Source organism: Macrotis lagotis, chromosome X, assembly GCF_037893015.1.
Source record: "Macrotis lagotis isolate mMagLag1 chromosome X, bilby.v1.9.chrom.fasta, whole genome shotgun sequence".
In the NCBI taxonomy this organism is placed as follows: Eukaryota; Metazoa; Chordata; class Mammalia; order Peramelemorphia; family Peramelidae; genus Macrotis; species Macrotis lagotis.
Genome location: NC_133666.1, coordinates 688631804 through 688656074, shown reverse-complemented (window position 1 = coordinate 688656074; position 24271 = coordinate 688631804). Strand labels below are relative to the sequence as shown.

The following is a 24271-nucleotide window of genomic DNA, read 5'->3' as shown; positions in this document are numbered from 1 at the left end:
CTCTTGCTAATCCAGGCAACAACTTTGTAAAACCAGAATGAATGAATGGATGAATGAATGGATGAGTGAATGAATGATTAAAAAGCAATTATTTAGTACTTTGTTGTTGTTTGGTCATGTCCAACTCTTTATGACCACACGAACCACAGCAAACCAGGCCTTCCATCTTCCACTCTCTCCTGGTCTGTCCAGGCTCATATTCATTTCTTCCATCTCGTTGCTGCCATTCCCGTTTTCCTTTGCCTTCAGTCTTTGCCAACATCTAGGTCTTTTCCAATGAGTTCTGGATTTTCATGTGAACAAAGTATTTAAGCCACATTAAACATTACTATGTGGCAACAACTGTGATACATAGTAGGTCTGCAGTTCATCTAAGAATTTTAAGATTTTTTTTTTTTTTGCAAGGCAATGGGGTTAAGGGAGTTGCCCAAGGTCACCCAGCTAGGTAATTATTAATTCTGAGGCCACATTTGAATTCAGGTCCTCCTGGCTCTAGGGCCAGTGCTGTATCCAGTGCTCCACCCAGCTGCCCCACCCCCACCCAAGAGTTTTATATCCCGAAAGGGAAGTCAGTGAAGAACAATTGGGTTTGGAAAGTGATGGGAATGGGAATAGTCAGTGGAGTTCCAGAGGAAGAGACTGACATGCCCTATTCAGGGACAATGGCAGGGGTGAGTTCATCAGAATTCCAGAATTGGAGACTCCAGTTGGAGCTGATTGTTATTGATGGAGGGAGTTTCTTCATTGGCACTTCTTTTGATCTAATGTATGAAATCTCAGGTCTGTGCATCAGACACCGTTAAAGGCATGTTGACAACGTGAAACAACACGTGAAACAAACGTGAAATCACTGCCAGGATCTTAGGAGCTAGGGGAATGGGCGCCTTACACTCAAATTGATAAATGTGTGTGTGTGTGTGTGTGTGTGTGTGTGTGTGTGTGTGTGTGTGGATCAGAGATAGCTAGCTAGATAACTGGACAGACAGACAGACAGCAGAGAGAGAGGAGGATGGAGAGAGAGAACAGAGAGAAAACAGAACGAGAGAACAGAAGGAGAACAAAGAAAAGAGAACGGAGGAGACAGGTGGATAGACAGCAGAGAGAAGAGAGAGAAGAGGGAGAGAGAACAGAAAGAACAGAGAGAAAACAGTTAGACCACAGAGAAAGAGAACAGAAAGAACAGAACAGAGAGGAGATAGCTAGACAGTAGAGAGAAGGGGAGACAGAGATAACAGAGAAGAGGGAGAGAACAGAGAGAGAGAATAGAGAACAGAAAGAAAAGAGAAACAGAGAGAGAGAGAGAGAGAGAGAGAGAGAGAGAGAGAGAGAGCGAGAGAGCGCGAGAGCGCGCGAGAGCGCGGGCCCCAGTAACCTTGTGGTCCGTCCCTTGCAGGCCACGAGCTCCCCGCGAGCAAGGCGGCGGCGCAGAGCGGCAGCCACCTGCAGTGCCTGTCGGTGCACTGCACGGACGACGTGGGCGAGGCGAAGGGCAGGACGGCCGTGCCCACCTGGCGCTCCCTGCACTCCGACATCTCCAACCGATTCGGGACTTTCGTGGCCGCGCTCACCTGAGGCTCCGGAGCGAGACTGGGCCCTTCGCCCCCCACCCCGGCCCTTGACCCCCTCCCCGCCCCGTCCCCCTACCCCAGCTCCACTTTTTCCTTTGGAAGGGCCGCCCGGGCGGGGGGGCGGGCGCGGGGCCCTTTGGGTCGGGGTTGGTACCCGCTTAGGGGCGCACGGACTGGAAAGGGTTCATTTCAAGCCCCCTCAGAGCCCCTCGGCGCCTGCCACAGCGGCTCCGGCGCGGCCCTTCGGCTTCCTTTGGCTTCTTCCCGCTCCAGCTTTCATCCCCTGATCCGTAATATTGGCGCCCACCTTGGGAGGGAGGCCCGGCTCATCGCCCTGTCTGGCGGAGTGGTTGTGTCAGGAGAAGGCAAAGGAGTTTGGTCTCTCTCTCTCTCTCTCTCTCTCTCTCTCTCTCTCTCTCTCTCTCTCTCTCTCTCTCTCTCTCTCTCTCTCTCTCTCTCTCTCTCTCTCTCTCTGTCTCTCTCTCTCTGTCTCTCTCTCTCTGTCTCTGTCTCTCTGTCTCTCTCTCTCTCTCTCTCTCTCTGTCTCTCTCTCTCTCTCTCTGTCTCTGTCTCTCTCTCTCTCTGTCTCTGTCTCTCTCATTTTTGTTTCCTTTTGCTTTGTTCAGTGCTTGTTAAAATGGAACTTTGGAGTACAGTGGTACAGGAATACTAATGGCACTGGGAAGAGCCTGGCCATCTTCTCCCCCCACCCCCGACTGTGGCCCGCTGCCCTCCATCAGACAGAAACCAAACAGCCAAGACTCCCACCTGGAGTCCAGCCTACGATGGGTTTTTGCTTTTGTCCATTTGCAAAGAAAACAGACCTTTTGTTCATGATGATCAGAAGACTCCCCTTGGTCCTTAGCCCTCCTCTTCCTCTGCTGGTGGAGCTGGTCATCCCTCTCTCTTGGCCCACCTCACCCATCCACCGAAGAGAACAGCCTACGCGAATGGTGCCACTGGGGGCTGTTTCCTCTCCTCCCCCTTCCTGATTCCTCTCCCTTCCTGTTTCCTCTCCTCTCTCTTCTTGCTTTTTTCCTTTCCTTTTCCTTTTGCTCTTTCTTTTATAAACCATATTCTTAGGAAGCCAAACTTGCAGGTGAGCCTGCTCTTTGACCATGCTTTGGGGGAAAAGAGATTGATCTCCCAATGCCCACCACCCTAAGGAGTTAAGTTACCATCTTCCTCCTCCCCTCCCCCTCCCCTCCCCCTCCTCCTCTCCTCCATGGACCAGAGCTGGGGGACATGGGATCATGGATCCCCTTCCTCTCCAGAACCACCGGCCCAGACTCTCCTGAGCAGCCCCTGAGTCCCTCTCACTGTTCTTTAAATGGGAAGGATTGTTTGACCTGAGGCAAGGGGACCTTGGTTTGGGTGGGGGGCAACAATGGGGGAAAAACTGCCAGAGACGTCTTCACATGCTTCTTAAAGGGCCTTGGTTTCTTCTTCCTGCTCCCTGGAAATGGGCTTGCAAAGTGCCATTCCATCCAAGCTAGAATGCTCCACCTTGCTCTGGTTCATAGGCTGTGGGTTACTAGGCTCGAGGCCTTAGCCCCCAGAGAGCCCTAGCCCCCCAAGACGAGGAAGGCAGAGGAGACAGGAAGCCTGCTTTGGTCCCAGAGAGTTCCCTTTCCCTGCAGTCTGCAGGCATCCCAGAGAGAAGTCTAACTTAGAGCTCTGAGTCTTCCTCAGTTCTCTCTTGGCCATGGATGGGGGGGTAGGGAGGCAGGGCACATTGAATCATGAGAGAGAAGCCTCTTCCTGACTTCCACCCCTCCCACAGCCATCCCTAGGCTGATGTCCCCATAGTCTGCCCAGGTATTTATGGAACTGCTGGGTTCCTCTGGTGTCTTCCCCACCTCCATCTGTGGATTTCTAGATTATACCTAGGGAGGCCACAGCACGGTGACACCCCACAACGTAGATAGAAGAGAGGAGAGCAGAGTTAGATAAGGGGGGGGGTGTACATCCTATTCCACAACCTAGGGCTTGGCTTGTGTCCCTGAGGAATGGAGACAAGTGACTTAGATGATCCCCACTTCCCAGTATAAATGGTTTGGAAACTGACTACAGGCAGGACTTCACTGAAAACCCCTGTTATTTGAATTCTCATTGTAATCAGTAAGGGTCTGACTTCTGTGGGGAATCTCAAAACATAAGGACGTTCTATTTCTTTTCCCTCGCCACTATCACCTCTTTCAGCTTTGGGTCCAAGAAGATCTTCAGACCCAAAAAGGACAGTGGGGTTTTGTCTCCCTGGCCTTAAAATCATCATAAATTAAACTTTTGTGACTGACAGCCATGGACACCCAAGGGGAGGCTGAGCCCAGAGAGGAAAAATGACTTGGCTAAAGTCTCACAGGCAGTAAGAAAGCAGAAGTGGACCTCTCCAACTGGCCACCACCCTGAGGGTCCCTGCCGTAGACCCCCTGATCCTCCCTTTCCCATTATGAAACTAACCAATAGACAAGGAATACTCTCATCACCAAGTTCTGAACACTTTCTACCCCATTGGGTGTGAGAAGGTAAAGTGGGGCAGGTGTTGATGACAATGGTCTTTTTATTCTTTGAATACTTGGGGTCCCCTCCACCAGAACCATATCTTGTAAAAACTGACAATGTCTTAAAGAGTGGGTTGGGGGGACTTGGATCCTTCTTCGATGTTGGGATTTAGAGAGCCATAAGTGGAGGTGGAGAGAGAATTGATTTCAACTCCTGGAATTCCTCCCCCCTCCTTTTTGGATCTTTTCCCTCCTCCCCTCTAAAAATGTTTTGTTGTAGGATGGCTTTGTGTCCTTGGCAGAAGCCCAGCACTAGGGGTGACTGATTCAAGTGAGCCAATCGGTGGAGCCCGGACAAGCCCAGGGCTACCTTTGCTTCTTACCAGTGTTTGTTAGTGGATGGCAACGGTCCCGATGACCAGGCTGGATTCTGTCACCTGGGGCCTGGCAGGCAAGGACCCAACAGATGTTAGGAAGAAGGCATTGATGCCTGTAATGAAGCCTTATGGTGCCCTAGGCCATTGGTGGGCTAGTGGGGTGCCAGATACCTTGCTGGGGTCAAATAAGAAGTGACAGATCATCTCTCAGCCTGAGGTCCCCCCCCACCAAAAAAAAAATCAATCCTGATTTAGAAAGAATGAGCCTAAATGGTTAAATGCTCCATTTTGAGTTTTCCCAGGTCACAAGATTTAAATCTCTTCCTCTTAGAGCCTTGTTTTTTTGGGGGGTGGGGTGGGGGGAGTTGGGGTGGGATTGGTTGGGGTGGGGAAAGGACTTATTTACACCAGCTATATTGTTCATTTCAAAAAACTTTTGCAGATGGAAGGGGGAGGAGAGTCACCCTCTCTCCTCCCTCCATTCATCTTTTTTTCTTTTTTTTGGTTTCTGTCTGATTTGGGAAGGATTCATGTTATCCCAGAGGCTCAAGATCCCAGATAGCCTCTCCTAGAAACTGGGTTTATCAGGATTCCCTCTGAGAAGAGGCATGTGGCCCACTATAGACTTGCCAAGCATGCCAACTGTTTCTCTTCTGATATTTAAGGAAAAGTGTAAAAAAAATCCCCTTCGGTTAACTCCAGGGATGGGACTTGTTTTTTTCCTTCCATGCCTCAGTCTCCCTTTATTTAAATTCCCAATGGAGATTTGGAAAATGAATGACTAGTGATGGTCTGGCTTCTTTTTCGACCAGAATCCTTTCTCCTCCATGGCTCAAGGAAGGAAGGCGGCAACCCAAGTTTTGTCTTCGGCTTCTTCCATGATGTTGCTAGTTCGACCTGCCTTCTTTCCCCCTAGCCCTTAGGTGTTTGGACTTCTGGAGTTCCAAGGTTTGAGCCATCCTGCTCTCCATAATCCCGTTCTCCCCAACCCTTAATCAGACAGCTTTAAAAGTCTTAAGCAAAAGGGTGTTATTTCTTTAAATTTGATTATTGGGGAAATGAAAACAAATCAACCACAACAAAGCAAAACAGAATCCTCCAAACACTGGTACTCCGTACTGAATAGCAACTCTTCAGATAATCTTATTGCACATGTAAAATACAAGAGCAGAACTCTGATATGTGTTAGGCAATCCTGCTATCTTTTTATTTTTTTTGACTCTTGTTAAATTCATTTCCGAAATGCTTGGTTGGAAGACTGTAACGAGAGCTCATGAAATTGAGTGTTATTTTTCTTTCCTTTTTTTTAAAAAAAATGTAAAGTGCAGTCTTCTGTATTCATGCATATTGTATATAACTGTATATGTTTTACTGAACAACAAAATAACAATAAATATGATGTTAATGGTGGCGATTGTAGATCTCGGTGATGACTTTTTTGTGTGTCTTCCTTGGATAAAGCCCATTGACGTCATTGGGGGCAGGGGGATGAATGGAATTGTTCACCAAAAATCTGGCTGTTGGCTGGCTTAGCAGTGAGTAGCCCATTTATTGGTAAGTCTATGTTCAATCGATTCAGTTGCAGAGAGGCATTTAAAGTGGAAAGAGTGATGGCTTTGAGGTGCTGGATTCAAATTCTACACTTGCACTTCTTATCTCCATCTCTGGGTTCCCTCCAGTGCCGAGGATCCAATATCCACTTTTGGAAAGCTTTCTTTAAAAAAAAAAGCTCAAACTGATTTACCAAATCTACTTTCTATCTTTTGCACTTTCAATTCCCTTCACACCAATTAAAAAAAAAAAAACCACAAAACTTTTCATTTAAAAAAAATCATCTATTGAGTTTCTCACATTGATCAAACTCCAAAAATGTGCATCTGAATTCATCTTCTCTGGCAGGAGATTGCATCATTGGTCCATTGAAATCGAGGTCGGTCCCTGTTGATCAGGAAAGAAATTTGTGTGTTTACAATGTAATTTGTCTTTACAATTATACACAATTTCCTCCTGGTTCTGCTTGTTTCTGTATGCATCAGTTTGTGCAAGTCTTCCTGGGTTTCTCTGGAACCAACCTTTCTATCATTTCTTTTAACATCAAAGTGTTCCATTACATTTACATGTGATTTCTAGACCCTAATTTGTTTGGCCATGCTCCAATTCTAATACTTGGCCACCACAAAAACTACTGTAAACATTTTTGTATTGATGGGTCCATTTCTTTTAAGTTCTCTGGAGCACAGGTCTAGTAGGAGAATTCGATAACTCATTAGGAAGTTATTTTTCTTTTTGCTTTTTAAACATTAAGCTTTCCTCTGTCTCTTTGAAGCCTCCTACTCCTGCTTCTAGACCCCGGCAGAGGAAGCATAATTTCTTGATATCCCTTTAATCATTTAAAGATGGATATTATATCCCTTCCTGAGTCTTCCCTTCTGCAGGCTAAATATCCCCAATTCCTTCAATTTTATTCTTACATCTTTCTGACCCACACTTTTTGCACAGCTCAAACAAACTTGATTATTTCTTTGTCACATCCAGATCAGATTAGAAGCAGCAAATTTAGAAGGGGTCAGGAGGCAGGGGATTTCTCATGCCACACTTCATTTTTCTCCTCAGTATATTTGAGAATTATCTCTAAGGTCCCATGCAGCTGGAAATCTTCTGCTCCTAGGCTAAGAAATAATGATGGGAATCATCATCTGAAAGATGAGGAAGGGTCTAGGAAATAGACCCAGGAGCTTGAACAACTCAGCATCCTGGGGCCATTTTCATCCCCGTTTTCTCCTCCCAGGAGTCCCTTTGCACGGTGCCCATTAGGTCAGTCAGTCTTCACCATGAATTTGAGGTATTAAGAGACGAAGATGAACGTCCGTCCGTGATCTCCTAGACTCAGAGAGGGAAGGGATACAGGTTATTGTTTATCCTTCATTTTTGAGGAGGATCAATGACCCCATGGCTGACGTCTTGACGTGTGAGTGAATCATATTTAAGTGAGGCAGAGCTGTGTGAAGTCCTCACTCCCACTCTCTTCCTGAGTCATCGAGGTCTAGTGGCAGGGCAAGAGTCTGGATGATTGGGGATGACCCGGATGCAATGGGTGACCTTGGCATCTTTAATGTCTGACCAAACTTTAAGTGACTGCACAGCCATCTTCATGCCCATTGGAACACATCAACCTCATTTGCTTCTTCACATTCTTGGGGTAGATATCTCCTAATTCACCAATGGTTTTGAGATCCTTGGTTACTCTCCACCTGTTTTAGTCCATCTGCTGAAATGGTGTACTCTGTTATGGTCACTATACATTCTGCAGCTTCTAGGAGTCACAGATGAGAGTTGGGTGACAGGTGGACACCAAAGATGGATGACTAACTCTGAAAGAGGCTCAGTGCCCCTCCCCAGAGGGGCTTCTCCTCCCTCACTACCCCATTCAACCCAAGGGATGGAAGTAGTTAGCTGGTTCAACCCGCCTCATTTCACAGATGAGGAATCTAATGCCCCAGGAGTGGAAAAGATTTGCTCAGGGTCATACAACCAGGTAACTAGCAGAGTCAGAATTTGAACCTAGGTCCTCTCCCTTCAAATTCAGTGTCCTCATCACTATATCATGATGTTGTCCACTTGTCTGTTTGATTCAGAGTGTGGGACATGAGAGGGATCTCATTTAGAAAGATTCTAAAAAAATTAAAAAAAAAGGAAGATTCCATCACAATGATTTAAAATTAAAAAAAATGTTGATTAAAGGTATGAAAACTTGCCTTGAAATCAGATTGTAGAATTTGTGCCTCTGTTTCCTCAATTGTTAAATGGGACTAATAATGGCACCTATCTCCCAGGGTGGTTTTGAGGATCAAATAAGATAATATTTGTAAATAACATCATCTTTGACTGAAAGAGCTCAGTAAATAAATGTGGGTTCCCAGTTGGAGGTGGAGAAAATCAGAGAGATAGCCAGTAAGGAAATTCCCTTAGATTGGGGGTCAGGGAACCTAGGTTTGAATACCAATTCCACCTTTTGGTTTTTATTGTTCTTGTTCAGGCATATCTGACTTCCCATGACCCCATTTGGGATTTTCTTGGCAATGATACTGGAGGGTTTTGTCATTCCTTCTCCAGCTCATTTGACAGATGAGGAAACTGAGGCAAACAGAGTGAAATGACTTATCCAGAGTCACACAGCTAGTAAATGTCTGAGGGTGAATTTGAGGTCTTCCTGACCCCTTGACCCAGCACTCCACCCACTGCTTCACTGTCCAATCTGGATGTTAGTGACTGTGGGCAAAGCCCTTGACAATTGTGTGAGTTGAAAGAGTAATGTCAGTGGTTTGGGGTCAGAATGTTTTGTAAGCTTTCCTGGGGACTCGATGAATAGGAAACTATTATCTATGTGAAGGTGGGGGTCCACTGAGCAAATCCATCAATTTCTCCTTCCTTCCCCCTTCATTTAAAGTGAGACCTCGGGGTGGCTAGGTGGCGCAGTGGATAGAGCACTGGCCCTGGAGTCAGGAGTCCCTGAGTTCAAATCTGGTCTCACACTTAATAATGACCTAGCCGTGTGGCCTTGGGCAAGCCACTTAACCCCATTGCCTTGCAAAAGCTAAAAAATAAATAAATAAAGTGAGCCCTCATCAGTATATTTCTCTTTGGAGAGACATTGAACAGGAAGTCTATTCCAATTGTCTAGGAAAATTTGAGCCGCCCTAGGACAGCTCATAAATGCTCATTTGGTCCTCTTTTACTTTTGAGAAGACTTTGGCCAAGGTCAAAGTCACAGGGCTCTCTTTGCACCCTCTCCTGCCATCTCTCAGCAGTCCCTCTTCCTAGTATGACTGGGATACTTTCTCCATCCATGCACCCAATGGAGACCCAACTGGCTTGATTCTTTGGTAGGCAGCCTCATGAGAATGACCTGGTTCGCTTAGTCAATCCAAACATGATTCCTGTGCAATGTTACTCCAGTCAATAAAGGACTTTTTGTCCTTTGAAATTGGATTAGAATTCAGTCTTAAATACTGACTTTGTGACCTTGGATAAGTCACAAGCTTTGAGAGAACCTTGAAGCTCTTAAAACTGGTTCTGGGTCTAGGAAGCACTGGGACCCACTTTGCCCTTTCCTAAGAGCCCCTCCTAATCCCCTAGTCTAGTTCCACACTCCCAGAATGAGTTTAATGTTGTCAAATTCCTTCAAGGTCCCTGCAATTATCAAGGGCAATCCACTTTTCCTTCAGGGACTCTAGAAACCCCTCAACTAGTAAGTGAATCCAGTGAGTGGCCAGAAGTCAGGGAAGACTCATCCTCCTGAGTTCAAATCTGGTCTCAGACACTTACTAGCTGTGTGACTCGGGGCAAGTCATGCCACCTCATTGACCTCAGTTTCCTCATCTATAAAATGAACTGGAGAAGGAAATGGCAACCCCCTCCAGTATCTTTTACAAGAAAAGCCCAAATGGAGTCATGACGAGTTGGACACAACTGAAACAACTGACTGACAAGACTTAGCCAGACCCTTTCCAAATATGATCTCATTTGATCCCTTCAACAACCCTGGGAGGTTTGCATTGTCATTATCCCCTTTTACACTTAAGGAAACTGAGACAGGTAGCAGTGAAAGGACTTCACTAAAATAAAAGGGAGATGGTCTAGCTATAGAGTTCATTTGATAAGAATCTAGGAGTTTGTTTGTAGACACTGCATTCGATAATGGACTATGGCCACCCCCAAAGGAAATGGAGATCCTGGGCAGCATTTTTGGGGGCGGAGTCCAGGCCTGGAGTGGTGGTAGTGGGCCCTCTGTTCTCTACTCTGGTCTGATCATGTCTGAGATGTTTTATCTCACTCTGAGTGCCATGTTTCAGGAAGACTACTCATGAGGTTAGTGGTGTCCAGAGGAATTTGCCAAGGATGGTAAAAAGCTTTAAATCAGTAAGAATGAATGAGTGAAACATTGCTGAAACACTTATTGTATATCATGGACTCTGTTAAGGGTAAGGGGCTACAGAGAAAACAGAAAGGCAGTTCCTATCCTGGAGGATATCCTCTTCATTTTGATGAGAGAAGACGACATATGAAAGGGAGGAGAAATAGGAGCAGGGGTTTGCTGGGAAATGTTTAACAAGCAGCTTTGTGAGGTGAGAAAGTCCACTCAACACACTTGAAGTTTATTTTGGCATTTTATGCCTCACTTTCTTAAGTCCAGAAATCAACAAACCAATAACTCAAGGCTGATTTGTAGTGATTGCTGATTTCTGAGGCATGAATCCTCACACTGAAAATAATAAAAATAGCAATAATGGTAAAAATAAAAAATAAAAATAATGATAAAAATGATAAAAAAGTATAGTGTTTACTGGACTGTTTTTTTTAGGTTTTTGCAAGGCAAATGTGGTTAGGTGGCTTGCCCAAGGCCACACAGCTAGGTCATTATTAAGTGTCTGAGACCAGATTTGAACCCAGGTACTCCTGACTCCAAGGCCATTGCTTTATCCACTGTGCCACCTAGCCGCCCCACTGTACTGTTTTAAATGCTTTACATTGTCATTTCATTGGATCCTCATAACCATGTTGGAAGTAAGTGCGTTTTACAGATGAGGAACTGAGGCAGGCTCAGGGTCACATTGTTAGGATCTGAGTCCAGATTTGAATTCAAATCTTTCCAAGGGTTGGCTAGGTGGTACAGTAGATAGAGCACTGATCCTGGAGTCACGAGGACCTGAGTTCAAATCTGTCCTCAAACACTTAATAATTACCTAGCTGTGTGGCCCTGGGAAAGCCACTTAACCCCATTGCCTTGCCAAAAAACCTAAAAAAAACCTCTTTCCAACTCTATCCACTGGGCCAAGAACTGTATCATCATGTACATCATCATCATCATCATTATCATCATTTGCCTATCAGTTCTTGATTGCTTATTGAAACCAACCCCAGGAAGTGAAGGTGGCGGTGTATGATCTGAAAACAGAGGATGACTTGGAGATCTGGTTCTGATGAAGACCAGGTCACCTCTTGGAGTCCAGGGTCCTCCATGGAGCAGATCAAGGACAGCTAGATCCATTTGTGAGGATCTGTTCAGGGTACTGGGACTCTAGCTTGGAGAATGAGAGACTCAGGGGATAGGAGAACAACCTGAGGGTCTTTAAAGGGCTGTCAGGAGAAGGAGGAATTAGCCTTTTTGCTACTTGACTCCAGTGGGGAGACCTGGCAGACATAGCCAAGAGTTATGAAGAAGCAAATTGTGACTTGGTGTCTGGAAAAAAATGACTAGAAAGGAAGCTGAGACTTCCCACAGTGGACTGGGCTCAGGAACTGGTGAATGCACTCTTACTGGAAGAAGAGATGGGAAGACCCTTGTCAGGAAGGGTTATGAGCATGAACTGGACTGGTGGAGTCATTGCTCTAAACTGGAAGAAATCTGGAAGAAATCTCAGAGATCATCTAGTCTAAACCCTCATTTTACAGAGAAGGAAACTGAGGCACAGTTACATGGGGTCGTAGACCCAAAGATGAAATGGAAGGAATCCCAGAGATCTAGTACAACCTTATATTATAGAGGGGATGAGAACCCTAGGGAGAAGGGGGAAAGAGGGGAAGTAACTGGTCTTTTTCGTTGAATGACTTAGGATTTTTTCCCAGCCTTAATTGCCAGGAGACCCTGGGTGGGTTTCACTCTTCAGCTGCTTAGAATTCCCCAGTCTTTTTTTTTAAGTTTTTTTTTTTGCAAGGCAATGGGGTTAAGTGACTTGCCCAAGGCCACACAGCTAGGTCATTATTAAGTGTCTGAGTCTGGATTTGAACTCAGGTCCTCCTGACTCCAGGGCTCCACCTAGCCGCCCCTTTCCCCAGTCTTTCTTTCTACAAATCTTCAGCTCTGGCTTGTATCTATATGTGTGAGTCTCTCTATTTCTCTTCTCTCTGTCTCTCTCTATTTCCATCTCTTTGTCTCTCCCTCCCCTCCCCTTCCTCTCCCCTCCCCTGTCCTCTCCTCTCCTCTCCTTTCTCCTCTCTCCTCTTCTCTCTTCTCTCTTCTCTCTCTCTCTCTCTCTCTCTCTCTCTCTCTCTCTCTCTCTCTCTCTCTCTGCAGCCTCTGTCCCCAGGGGTCACCAGCTCCTTGGCAGCCCCTTCATGTATCTCCAGGTCTGTGTGGGGCTGTCACTGGCTCCCCCTGTCCCCAGCCTGTCCTCACTCATTAGGCAGTGTCTCCTCTGTGAAGCTTGGGAGCCCTGGGGCTCCATCCTGTCTCCTGAGCTCTCTCTCTTTGATTGGCTCCTACTTAGCCCAACCATAAGTCATTCGAACCTGAGAGGCCTTGTTCTTAGCCCAGGCAGGTGACACTCAGGGCTGACTTGGAGTCCTGACTGCCACACAGTATAAGGTGACATGCTCTGGGGTGGGGGCAATGGAAGGAGCATTCTACAGGGGGGGGGGGATGGAGGACATCACATCGACATGCTGCAAATGAGTTACTAAGATGTTTGACTCTTTTCTCCAGTAACTAAACAGTCTGACAAGGACTTCAGGGTTTGGTGGCTAATCACTAGCTTCAGGAAGCTAGAGGGAGGGCAGGCCCTCAAGGGGACCCTGGAAGGAGGTGGCCCCTGGCAGAAAATAATAAGACATTGTTCTTGAAGACTCGGGCCTTCTGGGATGGGAGGGGGGCGATTTCCAAATCCCACCACGGCTCAGACCAGGGACAGGGTTGTTGACTTGGCCTAGATTTCACTTTGTCTACACCCTCTCAATAATCATCCCTTACACTGTAAGAGCACGTTGTGGTTGGCAAAGGGATTTTACTTCCAGGGTGTTTTAAATTCTTGGAAGGACCTTGGGAAGGAGGCAAGACTCTTCCTATCCAAGCAGGAAGATGTGGCAGAGCCTAGTCTCAAATGACAGGGGTCCTCGCTTCCAGGCCTGCATCTCTTCTAGGCTTCACATAGTCTGTCTTCTTAGTTTTCATCCTTCTCCTTAACGGAGAATCAAGCAAAGATGGTTACATCCCGACATCTCAGCATTGGTCACCACCATTTTAGGTCTTCCAATGGGCTCTGGGCTGAGTCCTTAGACTTATGGAGGAAGGCCCATCTCAAGCCTCGGGGAACTTAACAAAGAGGGGGCAAAAAGAGACACTGAGCAAACTCAATCGATATTCACCGGAACCTGGAAAGGTATCCTATCAATTCTAGATGTGAAGGCTGACATTCCCTGCTCCAAGGGTCCCATTAGAAAGTGAGCTTCCTGAGGGCAAGGATCATTCTTTTACCCTTCTTTTGTATCTCTGGTACTTAGTGCATTGTCCTTAAAAAATAAATGATCGACAACCTTGATGGACTTGCTCATTCCAGTAGTGCATCAATCTGAGACAATTTGGGGCTGTCTGCGATGGAGAATACCATCTGCATCCAGAGAAAGAACTGTGGGACTTGAACAAAGACCAAAGACTATTACCTTCAAATTAGGGGGGAAACCCATTATCTTATTATGTAATTTTGCTATCTGTTAGACTTTATTTTTCTTCCTTAAGGATATGATTTCTTTCTTATCACATTCAACTGAGATCAATGTATACAAAGATTAACAGACTGCCTTCTGTGGGGGGTGGAAAGTGAGATTAGGGTTAAAATTGTAAAATTCAAAATAAATAAATTTAAAAAATAAATGATCTCTCGATCTAATGAATGAATGAATGAATAACATTTTAAAACTGAACAAATAAATAGATACTTGTTGTTTGACTCCTGCTGAGTCAAGAGATGGAAGGCTGGTGGGTTTACTTGCAAGCAGGCTAGGTGGGGAAGGAGCCACAGAAAGCCGAGGGACATGTCTTATCGAGCAGACCACCCAAGGGACGGAGATTGGCAGCTGGGTAAGGCAATGGGAAGGGCATTGGACTTCTAGGAGGTTTTCTGATTCATGCCCCCACCTCCACCCTCTTATAGATATTTAATGGTTAGGAAACCTGATCTCAGAAAAACTAGGTTCATATTCTACCGCTCATATATATTGTCTATTATCCTTCACTGGAATGGGAGCTTCTTGAAGGCAGGCATTATTTTATTTCATGTTTGTTTTCTTTGTATAGGGCAGTAATAATAATTGTTAACATTCTCAATTGCCAAGATTTTCAAATGACTGCTGCAAATATCTCCCAACCATCCTGAGAGGTAGGTGCTATTATTCATTTTATTTGTCTCAGTTTCCTCATCTGTAAAATGAGCTAGAGAAGGAAATGGCAATGTCTCTGTCAAGAAAAGCCCAAATGAAATGACGAAGAGTTTGACTGGACTAAAACCATAAAAATGTCAAATTTGGCAATTATAGTTGTACATAGGAAGTATCCTCCTGTGATTCAGGGAATGAAACTATGCATCCATTTCCTCTTCTCTCATTCTCTTCCTTTTTATTCTTTCAGTTTTTACAAGGCAATAGGGTTAAGTGACTTGCCCTAGGTCACACAACTAGTATCAAGTGTCTGAAGTTAGATTTGAACTCAGAACCTTCTGACTCCAAGGTCGGTGCTCTATCCACTGTGCCACCTAACTGCCCCTCTCATTCTCTTCTAAACCTTTTGCAACTTCATCCTGAACTTCAACCTGAAGTTGCTCTCTCCTAATTACTAACATGGGTCAGTCAGGCCTGAGAGATAGGAGATCATCATTCTGATTGGACATTCCATCACGGCCTCCAATGCCTTCAGCCCATCCAAAGGGAGTTGGGTTCAGATCCCCAAATCTGGAGTGACAGAGACAGGCTGCTGGGGGTGTCCAGTGCGGGAACTGCAATGATCCTGGAGAAGTCAGAGGGAGTGTCAGGTGGGAGTTTTTTGGGGGGAAGGACAGGGCTGCTCTGGAATGCATTCAGCCCCAGAAAAGGCCTGCACCTTGGAAAGCCTGGTGGTTCCTGCAGTGTCTGGTGAACTCTCATTTAGATGATCAAGAGACAGGTCAGCTTCACACTACTGTCAAAAGTTTATCACCATAAAATAAGACCATGGAGCTATAATGCCAGAGTCCCATTTTTTTAGGGAATACCTGGTTCTAAAAAGCCAGGCTCTCCCATTGATTGCCAACTCTCTTGATCTTACTTGGCCAAACCACTGGGCTTACATGGGATTGTGAGAATGCTGTCTTCATACAACATCCCTTCACTTTAAATAATCTTATGTGCAAGTCACAAATTAGTTTCCTGATGTCAGTCTTCTTCAATATGGAAGGACAATAACAGCAACTGCTACTACTACACTCCCTATTGCCAGAGGAGAAGATTGAGGTATGAGTGACTTGTCTAGGACCACATAGCTAATTAGCGTTTGAGGTGAGATTCCAACTCAGGGCTTTTTGATTATAAACCCAGCTATGATCACAGTATGCTATCAAGATGAACTAGGAAAGAAAAATGATAATAGTTAGCATTTATATAATTCTTTAAGGTTTACAAAATGGGTTATGATTTTCAGAACTCTGGGAGGATTATTATCTTCCTGTTATGAATGAGAAAACTGAGGAAGAAAAAAGTAAAATAATTCTCCCAAGGTCACACAACCAGTAATCCTCTGAGGCTGCATCTGGATCTAATTGATTGGTGGAGTTTTATACCTCAGAGGTCAGCAAACTACAAAACAGAATTTGATTTATTGTTTTGATGATTGGATTTATGATAAAGAAAATGTTAATGGCATAGATTAAACTTAAAAATGTAAAAGAAAGCTGATTGTTAAACACCTGGATTTGAATTCAGGTCTGTCCTGATTCTAGGTCCAAGACTTTTCCTCAAAATAAGAGCTCACTGTGAATCAATAGTATGACGCGAACATGGAAACAAGAGGATACTGTATTCATCCACATCCTTTCAAAGTTGTTCTTTGCCACTGAGATACTGTATCCTCCAATTAAGAATTAAAGTGGAATGCCACCTTGAGGGGCAATAGAGAGGGGCATAGGAAGTGTGAACAGGGTCTAACCTCAAACTGATCAATGAGGAACTCCAAAGCTGTTATCAAAGAATGAATGAATGAATGAAAGAGCATTTATTCAGCCCTGTGTTAAGTGCTGAGGATTCAAGATAGTTCCTCTTTTCAAGAAGTTCACATTGTAATTGGAGAGACAAACCAAATAAGAGATTTGGTTGTAGGGAGGATGATGGACCTTAGGATGTGCCTATAGAGCAGATGGAAAAACCCTGAGGGTCCATGGGAAGGGCAGGTGGTGATGCTGGGTAGTCCTCTATCTTCCTGGAAGAATTACACTTGGTGATTCCTGGCTTGGCTCTTCCAAGTGGTGTGAGTGTCCATGTCTTTTGATTATCATTGAAGGTAAGGATAAGGAGAGGTTTGGAGAGCAGCAATGACTCTTGACAGCTCCTGCAGGATTGGATTTGGATTGGGAACCCAGACAAAAAAGCCTGGGGCAGGGGTATCCTTTTACCCTTACCCTTCCTATGAGATGGAAATAGAAAAAAATGACTGAAACAATACCAACAGCTAACATTTATATCACACCATTTACCAGGCAGTGGACTGAGCACCTTATAGTCATGATGCCATTTGATTCACCCAATCACTCTGCTGTTATTACCCCCATTTTACAGTTAAGGAAACTGAGGCAAACTCAGATTAAGTCATTTGTCCAATGTCACAAAGCTAGTAAGTACCTGAATGAATAAATATATGAAAAAGTCTTTAACAAGACTTATTGTGTGCCCAACACTATAAATACAAATACAAAAGCAAAGACAGTCAACCCTCAAGAAGCTTATATTAAAAAGTGCTCAGGAAGGGGCACTTTCATTGGAAAATTATAGGATTGGTGAATGAAACCGCAGAGAGATAGACTGACACACCTCCTCCAGGAACAACAGCAACAGTCAACATGCAGAGAGTAGTATCAGATTGGCAAAGCCCTTTACTGAAATTATCCGATTTGGTCCTCACAACCTTGGGAGGTAGGCTGTTATATGCCCACTTTATAGATGAGGAAACTGAGGAGAAGATAAGAGACCTACCTAGAATCACACAGCTAGTAAATGTCTAAGGTGGGATTTGAACTCAAGACTTCTTGATCTCAGGTCCAACACTGTTCACTATACTACCTACATACCAACAATAGCAGTGTTGAAAGAGAGGAGTGAGAGAGATAGGGAGAGAGAGACAGGGAGAGACAAAGAGAGAGAAGAGAGAGAAAGAGAGAGAGAGACATACAGACATACAGAGAAAAAGGTAGAGATAAAGACAAAGACAGAGACAGAGACATAAAGAGAAAAGACAGGCAGATGAGGACAGACTCTATTCTCTTGGTAACCTTCTGCTATCAGGGGAAAGTGAGAAAGACTGGCAAGCATGGTTGGTGGACCTATCATTCTCTGTGGTGAATTTGTGGAAGGACAGGGACCAGAAATATTGCCCAGTCTGGGCATGACCACATGGGTTACAGTCACCATCCCTGGAAGGTGTTCCCCTCTGGATGAGATTATGGATCCCTTGGAGAATTTTTCCATTTTGGGCCAAGGGCTTCAGGACTGGGAAGGTGTTGGCTCTTCTGTTCTTGGCCTCTGGAAGCTCTGGGAGTTGTGGGAGCCACACTGCAGGCAGCTTTGTCTTGGGAGCTTTGGGGCCTGCACTCTGCCTCCCACAGAGTAGGTGGTTAACAAATGTCTGTTTGTCTCATGAATACTCATTCATTTCACAACATTTAATGAATGCTCATTGGCCTCCTCTGGAGGGTATCTAGGAGACAACTTCCAGGATAGCAAAGGGACTCCAGATTGCACTAGAGAAGGATGAGCTGAAGGGGCCGGGAACATTTTCACTGAGAAAAGGAGAAGGGGGAAGGAGGGCAGGATGATGTCATCTTTAAGGTTTGGAAAGACTGGCTCATGGACAATGGTTGAGCTTTATTCTGAGAGAACCAATGAAAGGGTGGAAATTTGGAAGAAGTAGATTTAGATCTGATGTCAGAAAAAGTTTCCAAACAATGAGCATTATCTCCAAGTGTCCAGGGCTGCTGTGGAAGCAGGTGCCTCACTGGTGGCATCCAAGTGAAGGTTGGTCATCTACATATCAGAGAGGCCACAGAAGGGATTCTTTGATTAGTTAAAGTTGGGCTAACTGGCCTCCAAAATCCCTCTGACTCTCTGGATCCTGATTTCAGGGTCAAGCCCTGAATTCAGTTTGCCAGCTCAGTAACCTAAAAAGCATGTTCTCAGCCTCAGTTTCCTCTTCTGTAGAGCAGGGATGCTATGTGTTCCCTAGGGTTGTTGCTCGGCTAAAATGAGGCTTTGGATGTGAAAGTCTTTTGTGAGACTGAGCAAAGAACCTTGTCCACTTCAGCTATTGTTATTCTTGGGAACTTGGGGAGTCCTGCTGGGGTTTCCTCTGCCTTTGCACAGTGAATGTTTGTCTCCAGGACTCTGTGTGAGGATTTGTTCAGCAGTGGGAGGTCAGAGGATTTAGAACTTAGAGAAGACTCTAGAGATCTTGCCCAATCCCTTAATTTTACAGTAGAGGAAACTGAGACTCAGAAATATGGTATAAACTCATCTTGATCCTCATAGCGACCTTGGGAGGCAGATGATATTATTATCCCTTATTTTATAGATGAGGAAACTGAGACAGGCAGAGATAAAGGGACTTATCTAGGGTCACACAGATAATAAGTATTTCAGGCTCAGATCCTATATATACAGATTGTGAAGTAAATACACAATATACAGGTGGCTGTGGCTGTGGCTGTGGATATGTAGATTGCCCCCATCATAGCTATTTGGGTCTTAGTTTCCTGCTCAGTATAATTGGGGGAAGGAGGAATAGATCAGTGATTCCTGATTCATGGGCTGTGGACACCTTGGGAGGTTCTGGCTTTAATGGGAGGTTGTCTCTGAGGGGCTTGAATGCAAGCCAAACACTATTGCTTCACTCTGAATTAAACTTTAAATCTAAATGCCCAAACAATTCAGATACAAAGCTAGATTTGATCCTGAAGCTTTTTCTTGTCAACCTAAGTTCTCATCTCAGAAAACTTCCTCCTACCATCTGCTGCCTTCCTTGATGACTCAGTATCATAAATAAGAAAACTTAACCTCTAAGAGCCTGAACGAATGAGCCTCTCACAGAGAGGTATTACTCCATTTCAGATGCTGGGATTAATGAGATAGGGATATTTGAAAGTCTTCCTGAATTCAGAGGATCTTTCTGTCACCAAGAGTTTTCTCTAATAATACCAAGTTCTTGGGTGGCTAGGACAGGGTCCTTGAAATTGGTAGATGTTAAAGAGGAGTTCTACTACAAATGGTTTCTATACTTTCAATCTTGATGGTATCTAGGGAGTCTTCTGATTCTCCTACTCTTTTTGCCGTTTTCTAACATTGCCCCCTTTCTGGTGACATCCCCTGTACTAAGGTCCCTGCCAGTTCTGACCTTCCTTATTCTAAGACCCCTCCCAGACATGACATTCCATATTCTAAGGTCCCTCCCAACTCTGACATCCCTGTTCTAAGGATCCTCAGAGCAAAAGATGGAAAGTTGTGAGCCAGAAGATAATAGGGAGACTCAGAAGAAGTTGAAGGGTTGGACCCCAATAGTAGTCATCAATGGTTTGATGTCAACTAACAAATCATATCTCTAATGGGGTTTCCTAGGATCTATACTTGGCTCTGTGTTTTTTTTTTTCCAGTTTTTGGCTTAGGTAAAGATACAGAAAGGTTGTTTCTCAAATTTGTGGAAAACATAAAGGTGGGAGAGAGCCAATACATGCAGGGCAGAGTCACAGACAAGATCTAAGAGCTTCTTCACAGGACTGAGCTGGGGTTTTCAAACTTTAGTCTTAGGACTCCTGGGGGAGCTGGTGAGGAGGTAGGGAGAGCAGGAAGGAGGGTGGTGGGTTGACCTTCAAACTGTTTCAGGAAATCCTTGAGATAAAAATAAAAACCATTTTTATAATATTTTTTGTTGTTCACTCATTTTCAGCTGTCTAACTCTTTGTGACCCCATTTGAGGTTTTCTTGGCAGGAAAACTGAACTGGTTTGTCATTCCCAAGTTCTCCAGCTCTTTTGATGGACAAAGAAACTGAAACAAACCAGGGTTAAGTGATTTACCCAAGATCACACAGCTAGACAGTATCCAAAGCTAGATTTGAACTTGAGATGAATCTTCCTGATTCAAGGCCAGTCACTCTATCCACCATGCCATCTAGGTATCCCGTATTTTAAAATACTAAGATGTTTTAAATTCTCGTACAGTTAGAATATTTACTAAACAAAATCTTGGAATCCTCAATAAGTTTCTGGAATGTAAAGGGGTCTTGAGAGTGAAACATTTATGGACCACTGAACTGGAACTGAGTCAAATGAGATGAAATTCACTAGAAATAAATGTAAAATCGGGGCAACTAGGTGGCTCAGTGGATAGAGCACCAGCCCTGGAGTCAGGAGTCCCTGGGTTTAAATCCGGCCTCAGATGCTTACCTAGCTGTGTGACTTTGGACAAGCCACTTAACCCCATTTGCCTTGCAAAAACCTAAAAAAAAAAATAAAAAGAAAAGAAATAAATGTAAAGTCTTACACTGGGGTCCAAGAAAGTAACTTCACATGGATAACATGGTCTGGGTAAGATATTTTTGTGAAAGTGATAGAATTATAATTGATTGTAAACTCACTTGGAGTCATCAAGAATGTGATAGACCAAAAAGGCTGATGGGATTTCAGACTGCCTTGCAAGTGACAAAGAATTGGAAGGTGATGTGTTTCCCATATTCACACTCTTCACCATAGTCACACTAGACTTTGCCCTTATCATGCCACCCCTGGATCAGCCCTGGGTGCCACAGTTTAAGAAGGGCTTCAGAAAACCAGAGAGACCTAACCAGCATGAGGAAGGGAGTAAAGTTATCCCTTTGAAGGAACTGGGACCATTTGACCAAGAGAGGGAAAGATTCAGGGAAGACATAATCTATCTTTTAAAGGCTTTCAAAGGAGGAAGATTAGATTTGTTCCTTTTGGGCTCAGAGGGTAGAATTAGGAATAATTATGTGGAAAATAGAGAGGCGACTTAAATCTTGATGTGAGAAAAACCTTAGAGATGATTGATCAGATATGAGACTGGCTGCTTCAGGAAACGGGCTTCTCCCTCACCCAGGATCCTCTAGGCAGAGCTGGAAACTATGCACTTGGGATGTTGTAGAAAGGTTCCTTTATTTGGTTTGTGACCTATCCATGGGATCCAGAATCTCTGTTAGAAGGATTCTTGAGGATGATCTACTCCAAAGTGTATCAAATTAAGAATCTCCTTTGCGGCATTCCCAAAAGGTGGCATTTTTCTTGAAAACCATGGGAACTCATTACCACCGAGTCCTATCTAAATTCCCTTAAGACCCTTCCTCAAACTGAGAAATATGTGGATTCAGGTTTTGCCTCTCTCACTCAAATGTAGTACGATCACCAATCTTAATCGTTTTTTATTGACTAAGTCAACAGAAGAGGAGGAAACTTGCATACAGGGACTCCCACACAGCAGTGAAGTCTGGTTTTTCACCTCTCCTGGGGCCCATCTTCTTCAAAACGTTCATCTCTGCTCTAACATCCTCTACCTGAAGAACGCTCTCCGACCTGCCATTTTGTGGCCTGGGCTGAGCCGGTGATTCCGTTTTATCATAACGGGCAGAAGGAGACTTTTTACTTAGGGCTTGGGTCTCTCTTGGCTCAGGCGATCTCTCTCTGGCTCTTTGGGAATTCTTTCCCACCAAAGTCCCACTCTTCCCTTCCCTTCCCAAAGCAGGAAGAACAAAATTCACTCCTCCACTCTCCCCCCACCCTCCATCTCCCCACTGGGCCTTTTGTCTGCCCACTGGCCTTTGTTACATTGTCAGTTCCCCCATACAATGACTGTGTTCCTGGGATGCTGTGTGTGGGGCAGAATTGGGGGGTGGGAGGGGAGTGGAGAGGAGTGGGGGCCTCCCAGCACTCACTGAAGCCCTGGCTTAGGAAGAAAGCCTCCCTGGGAAACAGGTATCAGAATGGGCCATGAGGCCCAGGGCTAGTGCTTCGGCCTGGCTTGTGAGCAAGACTCCAAAGAACCCAGAAATGGGGGCTTTGAGCTTGTGGGCAGATGTGGTAAGTTTCTGATTTCTCAGCCCTTGTCCAAGACCTTTTGTGACCAAAAGATATGGTTTTGTTTCCCAATTCTGCCACTTTCTGTGTGATTTGGGGCAAATCACGTCCCTACCTGGGCCTCAGTTTACTCATTATAAAATGAGGGAGCTGCGCAAGGTGATCTCTGAATTTCCTTCCAGCTTTGAATCCTTCATCCTAAGCCTTGACCATCATTTTACAAGACTCCGGAGACCTTGGTTCTCTCTGTGGTGGTTACATGGCCTTAGGTAGAGAGGTGTGGAGGGGGATGAGCTCTAGACTTGGAGTTGGGGCAGGCTCTGGGTTCCAGTCCTAAGGAGCTGTGTGAGCCTCAGGAAATCACAATTTCTTAGAACTTCAAAGTTTTCATTTATAATGGCAACACCAGTCTCCTCAGAGTCAGAGGCCCTAGAAGTATAAGAATAAGAGTTCTTAAGGTTGGCAGAGTACTTTACAAATACTATCTCATTTTGTCCTCACAACCACCCTAGGAGGTAGGTGTTATTCTTTTTCTCATTTTTCACAAGTGGAAACTGAGGCAGAAAGTAATCAAGTGTTTTATCCAGCATCACACAACTAGAAAGTCTCTGAGTCAGAATTGAATTTAGATCTTTGGTCTCCAAAATTATGGATCGAGGGCCATTGAGTATAATCCCTTCATTTTACAGATAAGGAAACTGAGGCACAGAGAATTTAAGGGACCAGCCCCAGGGTCACATAGCTGGTATGAGTCTGAGGGGAAGTTATGAGCCCATACCAATCAAATGTTTTGCAATGCTTAAAATTCTATCAAAATTCTGGTTATTGTCAGTAGGGAGTCCTGTCCTATCCCTTCACCTTGGTTGACTCATCCAGCACTGATCACAGAGTATTATCTCTACAGGGCCAGGGATTTTGTGTGTGTGAGAGAGTGTGTGTGTGTGTGTGTGTGTGTGTGTGTGTGTGTGTGTGTGTGTGTGTATGTGTGTGTGTGAACCCAGTTCTCCCAGCAAAGAGGAGTTTAATAAATGTATTGGACATTGCTAGAATAGGAGAGCAGGGAAGGACTTTGGAGAACCTCTAATCCATTCTGTAACAGATGAAGAAGCTGAGACCCAGAGAGAGAGAACAGGGGATGTCAGGCCTGGGAGGGGCCTTAGAAGAGGGGATCATCAGAGCTGGGAGGGACCTTAAAACAGGGCATATTCTTGCTAACTTGTCCAAAGTCACATAAGCATTACAGGGCAGAGTCCAGAATTGTATTTGAGTTATTTAATACTAAATCCAAGGTTCTTTGTCCTGTATTTCCTTGTTTTTTAGCTGTTCATATGTCCCTTCCCATCTCCAATATTTCATATTCTATGTTCTTTTTTTATGCTAAAGACCCTTTCATCTAAAGCTATTCCATCTTTGACATTCCATGTTCTAACATCTTTCCAAGGTCTATGTGATCTAAGGGCTAAACTTTCACATTCCCTCTTCTAAGGTAGTCTCTCATCCTTGACCTTCCCTGTTCTAAGTGCCCTCTCAGTTCTGACATTGCCCCCACTTCTATTCTAAGGTCCTTCCCAGCTCTGACATTTTTAGTTCTAAGGCTTTACCTAGCTCTGACATTCCCTTTTCTAAGTGCCCTTCCACTCTGACATCCCTTGTTCAAAGGTCCCTCCCAGCTCTGACATCCCCTATTCTGATGCCCTTCCACTTTTATGTTCTAAGGTCCCTCCCAGTTCTGACATCCCT

General features: G+C 44.7%; 1 protein-coding gene across 1 annotated transcript in view; it reads left to right on the top strand.

The window, feature by feature from the left end:
• MN1 (MN1 proto-oncogene, transcriptional regulator) overlaps window positions 1–1644 on the top strand; it is an 80236-nt gene extending 78592 nt beyond the window's left edge. The window contains 1 exon segment of the mRNA XM_074200997.1: window positions 1394–1644. Within this exon segment, the coding sequence (XP_074057098.1) occupies window positions 1394–1572 (179 nt within the window). The 3' untranslated portion in view covers window positions 1573–1644.
• The last annotated feature ends 22627 nt before the right edge of the window (window positions 1645–24271 follow it).